Below are 17,442 nucleotides of genomic sequence, written 5' to 3' on the forward strand. Positions count from 1 at the left end.
AAATAAATAAATAAATAAATAAATATCAGGTTGACCTTTGAAAATTTTTGACAAAGAATGCACAACATGACACAAAAGAGTAACTTGAAAGAATGAAAGCAATCAAGATAAAAATGTGAAAAGAAACGGTTCATGTTAAATCAATGTGTTATATAATCAAGGATGTGTGTGTACAAATGAGAATATCCTTTATTAAGATGCCAACTAGTGAGTTAGGAGAAGGTCAACCCTCTCTTTACATTGGAAACATGTTTCCTGAACTTTGCCCTATAAAATTCATTGCAAAGATTAAAAGGTAAAATAAAAACAATTTTAAGATTTGAAAAAATAATTAAGTATAGGGAAATGTATTAATTATATATTAACCCCAATCATATATTTATATTTGCAAATGATACTTAAGTAGCATGCACACATTGGGTTAGGTTCTTAAAAGGCTTCTCAGCTTAACTGTCATCTAAACTATCTTCGAACAATATATAGACTGTTCCTTCACTGATCACTTGAATAAAGTCTTATAAAGGTAAAAATTTCATGACAAAAGTTTTTAAAAAAGATTAGGTAAACTATACAGCTATATTTAAAACAATTAATTTCAAAACACCCAGTTATTAAATGGGTATGATCTGTATTATTGTCATGCAAATACATATTGTTATTCATGTCATAGAATATTGAAAATATTAACAAAGAACTCTAAAACTAGTCACGTTAAGTACAAGAAGTCTTCACTTGGGAGTTTTAGCACACTTACTCTACATGCAAATTCAAGCCAAAGATATTAGCCAAAGTTATATATTCAAGTTTTGTTTAGTTTTTGCTTTTCAATGTTTCTAATAATAAATGGTAAATTCCTTGTCATCAAGAGATGATCATTCTAGTTCTCAATTTGTAAATACCTTTGAAAATAACAACGCATATAAAGGTCCTTCATCTTTGAATCAAGCCTCAAAATATTAATTCATCATTAAAGGTACATATCAAAAAGACAGACACTGCTTCCCATAATATTCCTTAGATGGCTCCAACTGTCCTTTTAGAATAAATGCCAAATTTTACCGCCTATTTTGTTTTTTTTGGACTTTTTTTTTTTTTAAACCAGTATTAAATCTGAACAAAAAGCAAGGATCTCAGATTCGGTTTGCCAAGTTCCTTTATTGTGTTATCTTTAACATCTAATATATTCTACATGGTTCTAATGCTGGAAATCTGTGTACAAAAATAAAGGGATTTGATATTTACCTGAACTGCACAATTTCACAATCTAAAGCTATAATACACTTAACATACAGTCTCTGCTAAGCCAATACAATTATTTGAATAGATAACTAGATACAATAGAAATAAACATTGATGATAAATTCAATCAATGATAGTTTCAGGTCTAAAAAACATTACCTTGAAACATCTATATTTGATGTATCTTACATCGCCTTTGTTAAAATGTAAATTAGGATATTTTAACTGTGAAGAAAATTACAGGAAAACAAATTCTTTAAAAAAATAATGTAAGGCTTTAAAAACAATATTGCCTATTCTACATGGGACAATTCATTTAAACTATCTGATCATTAATGCTACACTAACCTTGCTTCTTTTTTTTTTTTTTAAAAAAAAAGGATTTTAAGAAATATTCCTTTAATTATGCTTAGATCATACATTTTAACTAGAATTGTAAAAACACTGGATGCTTTTATAAAGAATATATATGTATAGAAGATGCATGTTACACATACATATATACACAAAAACACATTCTGCTTTTTTTGAAATCTCACCAAGTGTGAGGGAGTCTATCAGTTAACCTCCAAATCAACAACTTTAAAGCTCAGGTAGCCAATAGGAAAGACTTAAAAAAAAATATAATACATACACATAAATATAATCTTAAATTGGCTTAGAAGGACCACAACCTTAATAGCAGTGAGGTTTAAATTGAGCTGAATTTTTTTATACCCTTAGAGTCAAGTATTTAGAAGGGCACAGATAAAAGGAGAAAGGAGAACTGAAAAACCTTTGTCCTTTTCTGTGGTATTGATAGAGAAGGCAAAAGTGATTAAAGCAAATGAAATGAGGTTTAGCAGGTCATAGTAATTTAGTGAAAGCATGTTTAAAGAAAGAAAGGGGAAAAAAGAAAGAAAAAGAATAAAATATCTGGTGCCTGCTTTGGGAGCTCAATGCAGTATTTTCCACTTAAGATGTAATAAAAACTTTTACAATACAATTGCATTCTATGTTTTAAATAGCAGTCATTTAAATTAATGTAATATTTATTATTTTATTCTCTATAGTCGCAGTCTCATCAAATCTAAGTAAAGAATATCATATTTAATTTATGACACATAATTCCCAATTAAATGGTACAGGTATAACAACATTTTAACATATCAAAAATATTGAGTATTAAGGTAAACTGTCCGGGAGGCAACTCTTGCTTGATTATAAGTAATATAAAACTTGATAGTGCAACAAAATTAGGTAAAGGGAGTATTTCATAATTCCATCAAAAACCTACTTTAAAGAGTACACTAAAGAGAAAAGTAGCAATTCATTCCTAAAATTTAATCTTATTTCATGGTAAAAATACTGAAGTACTTATTATTTCTTTAAACCAATAAGAAAACATGAATGCTCTAGTTAAAGTGCCAAAACATGATGTATAAACTTATCCCTATACACATAATATTCTTAGAGTTTTGGTTTTCCACTTAGCAGTTCGAATCTGTGATTTTGTAGCATTCTAAATATTTTTAGTGTATTATCTATAGGTATTTATACTGAAATGATTAAAGTATAAATATCCCAAGACCTATGGTAGTAGTGAGGAAACAAACTCACCAAACAGTAAGTCCAGTGAATTAAATATTAAATAGTATAAACACATATTAGACATATCATGACCAAGTGACAGAGGGCAATTAAAACAGCAGCTCTCGACAGTACTAGAAATCAAAACCAGCCATGATTCTAGTATTAGACTGATAATATCAAATAATAAAAAGGGAGAAAAAAATAAAGTGCATACAAATTTTAAGAATGCAGGCACAGTGGGATATATAATAGTGTGGTGTGTCTATGCTTGCATGCTCATAGAGGTCTTTAATGTGTACGTTAATTACATTAGGAGCCCCAATGCATGTTAACACTATCGAACTATGTCAAGTGTTTCTGTTTAAAGAACTATGCAATCTACATGCTTATTTCATAAATGCAATAAGTTGGAATTTTCTGTGGAGACTGAATGTTTATATCAAGTAGTAGCTCATCAAAGTTCACTAAATTTTTAAAAAATATTGAAAGGCATCACATTTGAGAGGTATGAAGACCTAAATGTTTCAAAGTAATGTGCAGAATTAATAAGAAATATATTCCTGGAATCCCCAATAATTTCCCCATCTTATTCAACAGTTACATTTCTGCCAGATAGAGCATGATTATATCTTTTATTCAGGCCTATCTTTTTTAGGTGAGACACCTTATGACTTAGGCAAGAAGCCCTGAACAGTTTAAAACAAATATCTAAAAGCTGTGGAATATGAAAATTGTTAATAAGCAGGCTGTGACCTTTAAGTTATCACAAAACACCCTATATTTTAAATTAATACACATGGCTTTTCACAGAAAGATGGTAATCAAATTATCACCACCATAATTTCTTTGTAATTAAATATTAAGTCATCAGAAAAGCCATGATGCAGTTTTGCATAGAAAAACATAGGAAAATACATCATGACTTTTCCAACAATCCAGTAAGTCACCAATAGATTTTACTGGCATAAAATTATTCATGCCAATGAATTTATCAAATATTTTAGCCTTTTGAAACACAAAAGTTTTAAAACAGAATGCATGGGCACACTTGTCATTCCTCATATAACTGTGATAGGATAACTGTAAATATCTAAGCAACAACCACAGAAATGTTTTCCACCTCTGTACTCTAAACACTGATGTCAAAGGCATGTAAAGATCCTAAAGCTAAAATGTTAAGGTTTGACTGGGTTGAAGGTTTTTCTTTAATAAAGCTACTTATTTTTTGTTAAATGATCCACCTTCTACTCTGCATTCCAGGTATTTGTCCAACTCTGCCTCCTTCTTCACTGCTTCTGGCGATACTTTAGGTGCATTTGGAAAACAGATCAAAATCACACTCATGTTGTCTCGACTTCCCTGGGAAGAAAAAAGTTTGAGAAATATTTTGGTTTTCTTATTGTTCTTCAGAGCCTTGAGAAAGAACCTTTACAGCCATGTCAGTTATAAATTACACTTGTACTAGTACTGGTTACTTTTAAGGAAAAAAAAATATGCACATGTATGTGTGTGGAGAGGCAATCACCTTCCCTCTGCACATACTATGGGAGAAAGAAGAGTATACCCAACACTGCAAAAGACAAAGAGAGACATTACAGGTTAAATCCTACTGTAAAAATTATTTAAAAAAATCTTATATATCAAAACTATTTCTAAACATTTACTGAGGGCCAATTTAATTTGAAGTGGATAACTAACACAAATATACATATAAACATACATTCATTCCATACAACATGATGGAAAATTCTAGTGGTATTCTTTACAAGAGGATTTGACCTATAGTTACACATACATGTTTTAAAAATAAATTATAATGAATTATGGAGTATATTTGCTTCACAAATAAAAATAAGGAAATAAAAGTAAAAATACAGAGTTTATAACCCAACTTTTCCTATTCATAATAAAAATCTGACTTAACTTTTAGAAAGTAAATTCATTTTTTTTTTTTTTTGGAGAGATTTTCACTGTAGGGCGCGTGCGCTCGCCAGACAGACAGACAGAGACATAGAGACAGAAAGCGAGAAATCACCCCCCAGGGGGGATGGTCACGCCGCAATCCCTTCTCCTCCATTCTCTCGGGATCTTGGGCACGCACGCACACGCGCCCAGCGTGAGTTTTAAGCCACCGGGTCCAGGACACGAACCACGGTCGACTACGTGGGAGTCCAGCGACATAGCCATTACACTAACTGCTGGTTCCCAGTAAATTCATTTTTAAGGAAATCTAAATATTCAAAATGCTGTAATTGAAATACTTGAATTGATGTTTCCCTCCCTAATCTTCCTTCCCTATGAGTGAGTAACTGAAGTTTCATTTTTGTTGTTTTTTTAATTTGCTAGAGTGTGCAGGTACTTCCTGAAAGAGACAGAAGGGGGATGAGAGTAAGAGGAGTGAGAAACCACCCCCCATAGAAGATGGACATGTAACAATCTCTTCTCCTCCATTTCTCCTTTCAGAATTTTGGGCACACATGCACAAGTACCTAGTATGTTTTTCAAGCTGCCAAGTCTGGGACTCAAACAATGCAGCAGTGCACTGCTCCATGATGACTGAGCCATGTCAAGATTGGATTTTAGTTCCAGGGTCAACCTTAACAGTGTGGGAGCATGTGCCCATGTGACATGATCCAGGCTGGCTGAGAAGGCTAAGGGGAGGATAACAGCATGAAACCTGTTGAGGGTGCCTGTCTTTGTCCTCTCCATTACTCTCTAATGAAAGAAAAGAACTATATATTTAACAAAAAGATAACCTTGGAGGAAAATTTTATAAAATGTGACAAATGTTATGGTATTAAATAATTTTTAACAGAGTAGAATCCAGAGAAGATAAAGTGGAATATGAGTCATAATTTAACAAATACACGAATCCAACAATTACCTCTTGAATAAGTTTCAATTTAACTAACAAATATTTAATTCTCAACACTATAGAATAAATCCAATGAATGTATGCTACTTTTATGCACATAAAAGTGGCAAAGAACATGGGACCAGCGGTTGGTGTAATGGCTATGTCGCTGGACTCCCATGCAGTCAACCACAGTTTGAGTCCCAGACCCGGTGGCTTAAACTCATGCTGGGCGCATGTGCATGCGTGCCCAAGATCCTGAGAGAAGAATGGACGAGAAGGGATTGCGGTATGGCCGTCCCCCTGGGGGGTGATGTATTGTTTTCTGTTTCTCTGTCTCTCCCTGTCTTTCTGGTGAGCACATGTGCCCTATGGTAAAAACCTCTCAAAAAAAAAAAAAAAAAAGTGGCAAAGAACATATGTGCCTTAGATCATTGTTCAGTTCTACCAAAAGTGAAAAACTGATAGCAAGCCTTATCAAGTTATCACTCTACTGATTTTTTAACATATGTGCTGTATTTTTTTCTGTTTCTCTGTCTCTCCCTGTCTTTCTGGTGAGCACATGTGCCCTATGGTAAAAACCTCTCAAAAAAAAAAAAAAAAAAGTGGCAAAGAACATATGTGCCTTAGATCATTGTTCAGTTCTACCAAAAGTGAAAAACTGATAGCAAGCCTTATCAAGTTATCACTCTACTGATTTTTTAACATATGTGCTGCATGTTATACAAATCTGATTTCTAAGTACAATCAGACTTCAATGAAGATCTTAAGTATAGCTGGCAACGTGCATATAAAACTACAGAGAGTATTTTGAGGAATCTTCACAAACTTCATAGAAAATGAGTGTCATGAAAAAGACTGCATGAATTTTTTTTTTTCAGAGGTTTTTGCTATAGGGCATGTGCGCTCGTCAGACAGAGAGAGAGAGAGAGAGACAGAGAGATAGAAAGTGAGAAATCACCACCCAGGGGGGATGGCCATGCCACAATCCCTCCTCCTCCATTCTCCTCTTGGGATCTTGGGCATGCACGCACACGCGCCCGGCTGAGTTTTAAGCCACCGGGGCCAGGATGTGAACAGTGGTTGACTACGTGGGAGTCCAGCGACATAGCCATTACGCTAACTGCTGGTCCCCCCAAAATTGCGTGAATTTCTAAACTTTTTGCAACAAAATAAACTTGTAGGGGCCAGCAGGTGGCGTGGTGGCTAAGGCACTGGACTCACACATACCTGACTACAGTCTGAGTCCTGAACCTGGTGGATGCTTTCTCACTTTCTCTCTCTCTGGTAAGCACACATGCTCTGTAGCAAAAATTTTTAAATCACATAATTATTAAAATAAAAACAAAAACTAAAATTTGTTCTCTGTCTTTACTTAAACTTTTTTTTGAGAGGTTTTTGCTATCAGGCACATGTGCTCGCTAGGAAGACAGAGACAGACAGAGACAGAAAGCGAGAAATCACCCCCCAGGGGGGATGGTCACGCCGCAATCCCTTCTCCTCCATTCTCCTCTTGGGATCTTGCGCATGCATGCACACGGGCCTGGCGTGAGTTTAAGGCACCAGGTCCGGGACTTGAACCATGGTCGACTACATGGGAGTCCAGCGACATAGCCATTACACCAACTGCTGGTCCCTTTCCTTGAACTTTTTGACATTTCCTTATATGTTGACTTTTTTCTTTTTTCAGGTTTTTGCCAAAGGGCGTGTGTACTTGCCAAAGAGAGAAAGAAAGAAACAGAGAGAAGGAAAAAAAAAAAAACATCCCCCAGGAGGATGGTCATGCCTAAATCCCTTCTCCTCCATTCTCCTTTCAGGAATTTGGGCATACATGCACACACGCCCAGCATGATTTTCAAGCCACCAAGGTCTGAGCCTCAAATTGTGGTCTGTGGTCGGCCATATGGGAATCCAGCACCTTAACCACTATGCCACGGGCGGCCCTGTATGTTGACTCTATTTCTGTGTGTTTAAAGAAAATTTAACATATAGATTTAGAAGTTATTTAAGAAACAAAAAGATGTTAATAAGCATAACTGAGAAAATAGGATAGAATATGGTAGAAATAATATTAAATCTAAGTCAAGGGCCTCAATTTTCTAGTCTTAATGCTGCTACTAAAGATGTCCTAGCTTTTCTAGGAAAGGGAGCAATATGTATTGAATACATGTCACATAGCAAACTCTAGGCACTTTATTTATTTGTATATTAACTTGTTAATTCCTTAATAGTTCAATAAGTTACCTCTACTTTATAGCTGTGAAAGGCTGAACAATTTATTCAAGTCTACAGGGTACAAAAGTAAGCCCTGATCCTAGGTCTGACTCTAAAGATTGCGGAGCCTTCTCTGGCATCAGCTTCCTTCTCTGTAAAGTAAAGGAACTGAGCTAGTTCATCAACGTGTATGATCTCGTTTGGTTCTCTCAATGACCCCATGAGAGAAGGTAATATCTATTTTACACATTTTACAATTAAATAAACTAATTTTCCAGAGTTGAAATAGCTTACCTGAAGTCATACAGTCTTTTAACAAGTTCTTCTCTAACTCCACATTCAAGGCTATTTTTATTACATCACACCAAATGATCACTAAAATCCCTTTGTTAGTGTTACCACTTCATTAATCCACAGTCTAAAAGTACCTCCATAAATGTACTAAAATATCAAAATTATTAAAATTCTAATGTGCCTTATATTTATAGATATAAATATCATCCCCACCTTCTTTCTTTCAAAACATGTATTCTGATATAATCTTTCTACATCTTTAATAACCTTCCACATTGCTAAAAAGCTCATAATCATGGTTACTAAAAGACTAAGCATTCAGATTGTAACATTTGCATAAATGGTAAGTGGATATTTCTAAGAAGTATACCCATAATACAGTGTCATAACTGGTGAAGAGTATACTGCAATTGTGCCAAAAACTCATTTGTGAGAACTATAGGTTCTAAGATGATTAAACACCAGAGTAATAAGTACTGATAGTATAACATAAAAATCATTTTATGTTCTTTTTTAAAAAAGTCTAGCTACCTTATACAAACAGGTGTCGACTACTTCATTGCAAACTTTCTCAAGGTCATCAGTGACTTCAAGTCTGGATCTTACAAAATCACAGAGCTCTTCGTTTCCCATAACATCCCAGATACCATCACATGCAAGGATAATGAATTGGTCATCTTCTTCAGATCTTTCAATATCATGGACTTCAGGCTCTGGTGAAACAAGCTGTTCTGTAGGACCTTTTCCATGGACACATTTGTAATCAAAATCCCCAAGGGCCCTTGATACAGCCAGAGAGCCATTCACACGCTGAATCATTACAGAGCCACCTGCATTCTGAATTCGTTCTTTTTCCAGCGGATTACTTGGTTTGTGATCTTGTGTGAAGAAGTGAACTTTCCTGTTCCTACAAAGTAAACCTCTCGAGTCTCCACAGTTAATGAAATAAGTATGTTGGGGAGAAATTAAGACACCCACAGCTGTTGACCCACTTCTATCTGCACCGTGTTTCTTCTCTGACATAACTCTCATGTGTTCATCAATCTCCAGAAAACCTGTTCTGATTCCATTCTTTACATTTTCCACAGAAGGTGCTCCTGCAGACCCTTTAAAATCCTGGTTATTGGTGATGTGATCTAACAAATGCTCACAGCAGTATTTGGCAACCTGAGAACCAGCATGCCCATCATACACAGCAAAGAATGACCACGTTTCAAGTCCACTTGGCAAACCAATCACAGCTGTATGTGCATCCTCCATTTCAACACGCCAACCTTGCATGCTGCTTAGTCCATATCGCAACCCATTACCCTGCCCCTGGGCATTATGCTTTTCCATCTTTGGTTTGTCTAAAAATGCTCCCATTATGTCTTGCTCCTGTAGGTCTGCAAAGGAAAAGAAACATAAATCAGTAACTGTCTTATAAACAAAATACATATACAACAATCTTTTTAAGAATAAAGATGATACACAGGAAGCCTGAATAGAGCTTGAGAGTAGACACTCACTTGTTGACTTGGAATTTGGGGGTTAACATGAAAGAATAGGGTAGGGTTGGGGGAAGGTTGATCAAGCACAACTCAGAGTGGACAACAGGCAGAAAGAACTAAAGCATTAGGATAAAGAGGGTTGATCTGACACTCTCCTTAAGGTACACCCACTTGAGGTAGAAAAGAGACCTGGTAGTGGCCATCAACTTACATGAATCAGGCCAAACTTTGTTACCCTCGTTATTCATGATAGAGCATGTGTATGTGCATGTGAGAGAAAGGAGCATGCTCCACAAAATCTGGTCATGTCACAATCCCCTTCCTTTAGTCACAGTGCCTTGGATCTCTGGCACTTGAATCCCTGCCCAGCACGTTTTCAGGCTGATGAGGATGGGGATGTGAGCTGTGGTCACTATGTGGGATCCAGCTGAGCAGCTCACATGGAGCTAGCCCAGACCAAATATTTTTAAGGAAACACTGAATGAACATATCCAATCACTTTGGGAATCTCAGAGCTAAGTTGTGTGTATATCAATCAGGAAAACCCAAATGAATTTTAAAAACATATCAAAAGCCTAATTTAAACATCTTAGTTAAATGTTCAAGAATATCCAAGGTTTGATTCTAAACTACCTAGTTTTATTCTTGCTATACATAAAAACTTTGAAAAAAAAGGATCTACTCACAATGCCCCAAATCTGCATAGTATGCATGCTCCTCCTTTAAGCCTTTGCTTGTGTCAGTCACCTTAACTAGAATCCCTTTATCTACTTGTAGGGTAAAAATGCACTATCTTTAAAAAAATTTTTAATAACTATTTTATTTAACTTTAATTAATTATTTAATTTTAATCTGACCAGAGAAGGACAGAGAGAGGGCAAGCGAGAGAGAGAAGGAAGGAAAATGAGAAAGCAAGCCACCATGTCTGGGACTCAAACCGTGGTCGGTCATGTGGGAGTCCAGTGCCCTTAACCACCATGTCAAAATACACCTTTTTTTTTGAAAAAACGATATTTTTATTGAAGAAGATATACAGATACTAAGCTCATGAAAACATTTCCGACATCATTAATCATTAGAAAAATGCAGGTAAAACCAACCATAATGACATTTTTTTTTCTTTTAAATGGTGACAGCACGAAATGCTAATAAGGATGAGGAAAACTAGATCACCAATACATTGCTCGTGATACAGCCAATTTACAAAAACAGCTTAGCAGTTTCTTAAACTAAAAACCCTTTAAAACCTAACCATATAACTAACAGCAGTTGTAATCCTGGACATTTAGCCCAATGAAATAAACACTTATGGTCAAATAAAAACTTATATACGAACATGTATGGCAGCTTTATTTAAAATATCCCTGATCTAGAAACAACACAGGTGTTCTTCAATGTATGAATGATAAAACAAAAGGTGATGTATAAATACAACAGAATATTCCTTAGTAATAAAAAGGAAAAAAGTATTGATATACACAACAACCTAGATGAACCTCCAGAGACTTATACTGAGTGAAAAGGGACATTCAGTATGATCTCATTTATGTATCACTCTTGAAATGCCAAAATTATAGATATAGAGAACAAGAAGTGATAACCAGAAGTTAAGGAGAGGGTGGTGACAGGACAGAAGTGAGTGTAGTTCAAAAGGGGCAATATAGGGACCAGCAGTTGGCGTAATGGCTATGTCGCTGGACTCCCACATAGTCAACCGCGGTTTGTGTCCTGGACCTGGTGGCTTAAAACTCACGCCGGGCGCATGTGCTTGCGTGCCCAAGATCCCGAGAGGAGAATAGAGGAGAAGGGATTGCGGTGTGACCATCCCCCCTGGGGGGGTGATTTCTCTCTTTCTGTCTCTCTGTTTCTATCTGTCTTTCTGGCGAGCGCATGCGCCCTATAGCAAAAACCTCTCCAAAAAAAAAAAAAAAGGGCAATATAAATTACTGCAGCGATGAAAACATTCTGTATCTTGACTGTATCAATGTTAATACCTTGGTTATATATTTTTTGGTGAATAAAATTTTAATATAGTATATTTTCCACATATATAAATAGAGATAGACATATCCATATAATGATAGAAAAATCAGTAAGTAGAGTTAACAAACTATTAGTAGGGTTTTTTTTATTTATTTATTTTACATTCATTCATTGACCATCGCGGCATACAAAATGTGATTTCCCATCCAGAATATACTATATAGTGGCTTAATCATACATGTTATCATCAAGTAGTTTTCTATTTCTTGTTTCTCACATACATGTATATGCGCATGTGTGTCTGTGTGTGTATAGTCCCCCACCCTCGTTTCTCACCCTCTGCCATTCCCCACCCTTCTCTCACACTATCTCTGGTATCCACAGTTGCTTTCCATTCCCTCCCCATTATCTCGATTCACAAAATATCTTAATTAATCTAACTACTTTCAATAGCAAGTTCAGCCGATATACTCATATCCGTGAACATGTCTGACATTAGACATGAAACTCTGAGTAAATGAATAGCACCTAGTTGAGGTTATATAGCTCACTGTGATCATTAAACAGGCATTTTTTAATATATATTTTAATTTCAAGAAAGGCAGTTTTAGTTTTAATAAACCAAAATAAAAAATGTTAAGAGAACTTTGCTTAAGACTTAAAGCCAGGAAATAGGTTAGGATTCTTCAAATAGTAAGTACACAGACCTGTCAACAACTCAAGATAAGACAAAAATCCTTCACTGAAAAAAACAGAACAGTTAGCGTAATGGCTATGTCGCTGGACTCCCACGTAGTCGACCGCGGTTCACGTCCCGGACCAGGTGGATTAAAACTCACGCCGGGTGCATGTGCATGCTTGCCCAAGATCCTGACAGGAGAATGGAGGAGAAGGGACTGTCACGTGGCCAACCCCCCTGGGGGGTGATTTCTCGCTTTCTGTCTCTGTGTCTCTCTCTCTCTGTCTGTCTGGTGAGCGCATGTGCCCTATGGCAAAAACCTCTTAAAAAAAAAAAAGCACAGAAGCAGATCAGTAATGTAGTCAAAAGTCATAAAATTCTATTTGACCAGTTCAGTCTCATGTACTTAATATATCTTCTGTTGTGGCCCAATCTTTCAGTATATATTCTCAAAGATAACGTTCAACTCTGGACTTGCCCCTACCATTAAGCTGGCCGTTTCTTAGTTGTTTTTGAACTTTCATTTCTGTGTGTCTCACTTTAGTTTTCCTGATATAGCACTCCCTTCAGAACTTCTTGGAGAACTGGCCTGGTGTCAGTAAACTCTTTCAGGTTTTGTTTATCTGAGATTGTTCTTGTCTCCTCTTCCCATGCAAAGGACAGTCTTGCTTGATGTGGTATTCGTGGTTGAAACTGCCTTTCACTCAACACTTTGAATATATTCTCCCATTTTTTCCTTGCATTGTTTCTGACAAGAGGTCCGTTGTTAGCCTAATGGGATATCCCTTGTGGGTAACTTGACGTTTCCGTCTTGCCAATCTTAGTATCTTGTCTTTGTCTGTGGTTTTGGTCAATCTGGCTATAATGTGTCTTAGAGAAGATCTTATGGATTGATTTTATTTGGGGTCCCTTTGTATTTCTTGGGACTGGATCTTTGAATGCCTCTTTAAGTTCAGAAAGTTTTCTTCCAGGATTTCATGGAATAGATTATCAGTGCTCTTTTTAGTCTCTTCACCTTCTGGGATACCGATTATCTGGATATTTGGATGTTTAATGTTATCTAATATTTTTCACATATTATTTCTCATTTTCGGGGGCTATTTTCTCAGTCTTTCTGGGCCAGCAATTCCATTTTCTACATCTGAGATTCAATCTTCTGTATGATCTAGTCTGCTTTTAGTACTTTCAAGGGAGGTTTTGACTTCCTGTATTACAGCCTTCATCTCTAACAGTTTCATTTGATTCTTTTTTTATGGTGTGTATTTTCTTTTTCAGATCATGCAAGAAATTCCTTACCTCCTGAAACTCAACAGTTCATTTCTCCTGCCTCTTCTGGAGTTCACAGTCTCTCTTCTCTTGCATCTCTGTTAGCTTTGTCACTATGAATATTCTAAATTCTTCATCAGACATTTACGTGAGTCCATTTTACTGTCTGAGGATGAAAAAGAGTTATTCTTTTCCCTTGGGGGAGAGGTATTTTCTTGGTATCTCATATTTCTTGTGCTTCTACAGTGACTTCAGGTCATCTGATGGGTCATACGTTTCTTTATACATTTTCTTCCTAATTTCTAGAAGTTCAATCTGAGCATTCAGAGGTGTGCAAGAGGAGGTAATCTGCAATCTCTTTGTAGTTCTGTTTTTCTCCCTTTGTGCGGCAGATTCAGTGGGAACTGAGGAATATTCTGACCCTAACAGTATACAGATGTTTGGCTATGGTTCACTTAGACCTGTCCAGGCACTCGAGAGCGTGGAGGATGAGCAGCAAAATGATGAAGGTAAAAGAAAAAGGATAAGAAAACAGAGAGAAGAAAAAAGAGGGGGTGAGAAAAAAAATTATTTATTTTAAAAAGGAAACAATGAAAACCGCATGACACAGAAAGTATTAGTTCTCAGCTCCAATGGAGGAGTCAGTCTTCTGAGGCCTGCACTTTTTCCTCTCCTAAATGGGAGGAAAGAAAGGTGATTATTAGCAAGATAAAGGAGGATCTGAGAGCCAAGAAAATAACTTTACCTTAAATTTTAAAAAAAATTTTAAAAGTTGAAAAGACAGAGAGACAGAGAGAGAAGGATACAGGAGATCCTAACACTTGAGAATGGGGTCTAGAGAGTGAAGTCTCAGCAGAAAATCTTCATTACTCTTAGTCCCTAAAAGCACTAGTTCCAAAATACACTATCTTTTAAAGTCTAGCTCAAATTCTCTCTCATCCATAAAGTTTTCAATCTTTGATAAAGTCTCTAAATTATTAAATTACTATAAATAGCCCAGCCTCAATGTTCAAGTTGCAAACAACTATACACATAAATAAAACACTCACTATAGATAGACTGACCATCTCTAATTCGAAAATCTGGTAACCGAAATGCTCCCAAATCAGAAACTTTAGCAAGCTGACATGACATCACAAGAGGAAAATTCCACACCTGACTTCATGTGACTGGTTCCAGTTAAAACACTACCATAAAAAAACACTGTATAAAATTACCTTTTGGCTATAAGGTATACATGAAACATAAATGAACTTCATGCTTAGACGTAAGTCTCATCCCCAAGATATGTCATTATGTATACACAAATATTCCAACATCCAAAAAAACCCCCTATAATCTGAAACACTTCTGTCCCAATCACTTTAGATAAGGGATACACAACCTGTACATATATAACAATTAATCTGCTAGAAATCTATTAATCTACTGGTGATAACATGTATCATTATCATTAAGCTTTATGACCATCAGGTATGAACAGTAAAGAAGATCAAAGAGTCTTGTGACAGTCTTGATGACAGCTCAGAAAGCTCAGCTAATTAAATACTTCCTTATTCTTAAAAATTAAAACCCCCGGGGACCAGCAACTGGCGTAAAGGCTATGTCACTGGACTCCCATGTAGTCAACCACAATTCAAACTCATGATGGCACGTGTGCGTGTGTGCCCAAGATTCCGAGAGGAGAATGGAGGAGAAGAAATTGCAGCATGGCCATCCCCCCCGGGGGTGATTTCTTGCTTTCTGTCTCTCTGTCTCTGTCTTTCTCTCAAAAAAAGAAAAAACCATACACCCTGGTCTGGAATGGGCTCACTCAAGACAGGGAGACAGCTAGCTGGGATTCAGGTTGGCCCTTACTTGAGTAGTAGTTTAATAATGTAGAGACTTGGGTCCAAGTAATCAAACGAGTCACAACTAAAAAGAATCCATGTTTCTATCTATGCTTCTTCTAAAGGAAGAACAGAGATTTAATGGAGGTGAAGACCAGATAGATAGCATGGGATAAGGACTTAGATAAATCATGTGCAGTTCTGAAATTAGGGGACTGATAATGCTAGTGATGCTAAACTCCAAGAGGAAACTGAGGAAACTGGGGAAGAAGATGACAATTCTACAGGAAGGAAATAAAAACATTTGGTTTCCCAGAAACCTCTTGCCCTCTTTTTCTTCCCAGAGCCAAACTGATACCCAGGCAATGAAGACTGTCTGATGGTGTTATAAAACAGTCTTGTCTATTTCTCTGCCCCCATTACAATCCCACTATGGAAGGGAAATAGAGGCACTCCTCACTTAATGACCAACTTTCCTTCCTACAACTAGGTCCTAGTCCTTAAGCAAGGAGCTTAAAGGTGAATGGCTTGTGGTGTGTCCTGATCCCATAGAGTATGTATTTGTCAAGAGATAACATATGACACCATACTAGAATAATGTAATTCTATCCATACAAAAAACATATTAAATAAGTGCCAGAAAGTGAGAACACATACCACAACTCAATAATACAAATCCAGTGTAATCGTTTTTATTTATTCTGAATATTACTATGGGTACTCAATAAAATATAAATTTTAAAATAAAACATGTATCTTTTGTGACTGCAAATGCTTCCTGTAGTGAATATTAACTGACTAGGGAAATGAGACAAAGTCTGAGAAAGGTGATTCCCTGAACTGGAGAACTGGTCCTTAAATCCAAGCAGTTGTTAAAACAGGTAGGCTGTTAAGTGAGGAGTAGCTGTAATGAAAACTAGCTAATATTCATCCCTTGTGGTATTTATCAAGATTACTTTTATGACACCAAGTAGATACATATTAACACGAGAGTATTTTGATTGGAGAAATATAATGTAATGATGGCATTATATTAATCACTAGCATTCTTAATCACTAGCAATGATTAAGAATTCTAAATCACTCTGGTGTTTTGTAAGTATTACTTCATTCAATCTCCTGTACAATCCTCCAAGGTAAGTAATATTATCTCTAATTTGTATATGAAGACCCTTAGCCAAGATTAAAGAATTTGGCCAAGGACACTCAACTATAAAGTTTAAAGGAATTGAGACTCTAATTGGAGTCTGCCTGCACCTTTGACACAACTGAGGCAATGTGTCTCAGAATTATCGGTAGATCTTTTGAAAAATAAAATCTCCATATCAGAATTTTCAGGTAGGGTTGAAACTTAGGCACCTGTATTTGTCTTTAATTTTGCCAGAGAATGAGTGAGCTCACCAGAGACAAACAGAGACACAGCAAGAGAGAAAGTGAGAAAGCACTCCCCATGGCAAATGCTCATGCCATGATCCATTCTTCTATTCTTGGTCTTTTTGGGATTTTGGGCACCCATGCATATTGTGTGGTTCTCAAGCCACTGGGTCCACAACTCAACCAGAGCTGCCCATGTGAAATCCAGCTGCCTTATCTAAGACAGCCCATGGGCTGGCCCTATTTGTGTATTTTTAAAAATTCACATGTGATTCTGAGACACAGCAAGGTTGCAAACCACTGGAAAAAATTAGATGGACTGCCTAAGATAAAATGGGGGAAAGAAACAATCGGATTAAGCTCCAGAATAAGAGATCAGCTTAAAATGTAGTCAACCAAACCCACTACCCTAGGCTGGAATTAACAAGAAGTTTTACAAGAGAAAAGTCTCTATCTTGAGAAAAGGGGTGGAGGGAAGATGTTCACAAAACTCATAAACACATTTAGTAGATAATCAATAGAAGAGAACAGGAATAATAAACTCCTCCTTTCAGAATTCCCCAACAGTACTAATCAAGAACACAAGTTATAAAGTTAGACGATTCTTAGTTTAAATTCTGGCTCTACTACTTAGAATCTGTGTGACCT

The 17,442-nt window shown here is 36.3% G+C and overlaps 1 protein-coding gene across 3 annotated transcripts in view; it reads right to left on the reverse strand.

Moving 5' to 3' along the window:
• The window catches only part of PPM1A (protein phosphatase, Mg2+/Mn2+ dependent 1A), a 64,179-nt gene that overhangs the window by 4,901 nt on the left and 41,836 nt on the right, over positions 1 to 17,442 (reverse strand). For all 3 annotated transcript variants that reach the window (XM_006144814.2, XM_027770421.1, XM_027770422.1), the window contains 2 exons: positions 8,705 to 9,558; positions 4,053 to 4,170 (listed from right to left, as the gene is read on the reverse strand). In XM_006144814.2, the coding sequence (XP_006144876.1) occupies positions 4,053 to 4,170; positions 8,705 to 9,558 (972 nt within the window). The remainder of the gene's footprint in view (positions 1 to 4,052; positions 4,171 to 8,704; positions 9,559 to 17,442) is intronic.

Source organism: Tupaia chinensis, unplaced genomic scaffold (genome assembly GCF_000334495.1).
Source record: "Tupaia chinensis unplaced genomic scaffold, TupChi_1.0 Scaffold000133_1, whole genome shotgun sequence".
Lineage (NCBI taxonomy): Eukaryota > Metazoa > Chordata > Mammalia > Scandentia > Tupaiidae > Tupaia > Tupaia belangeri.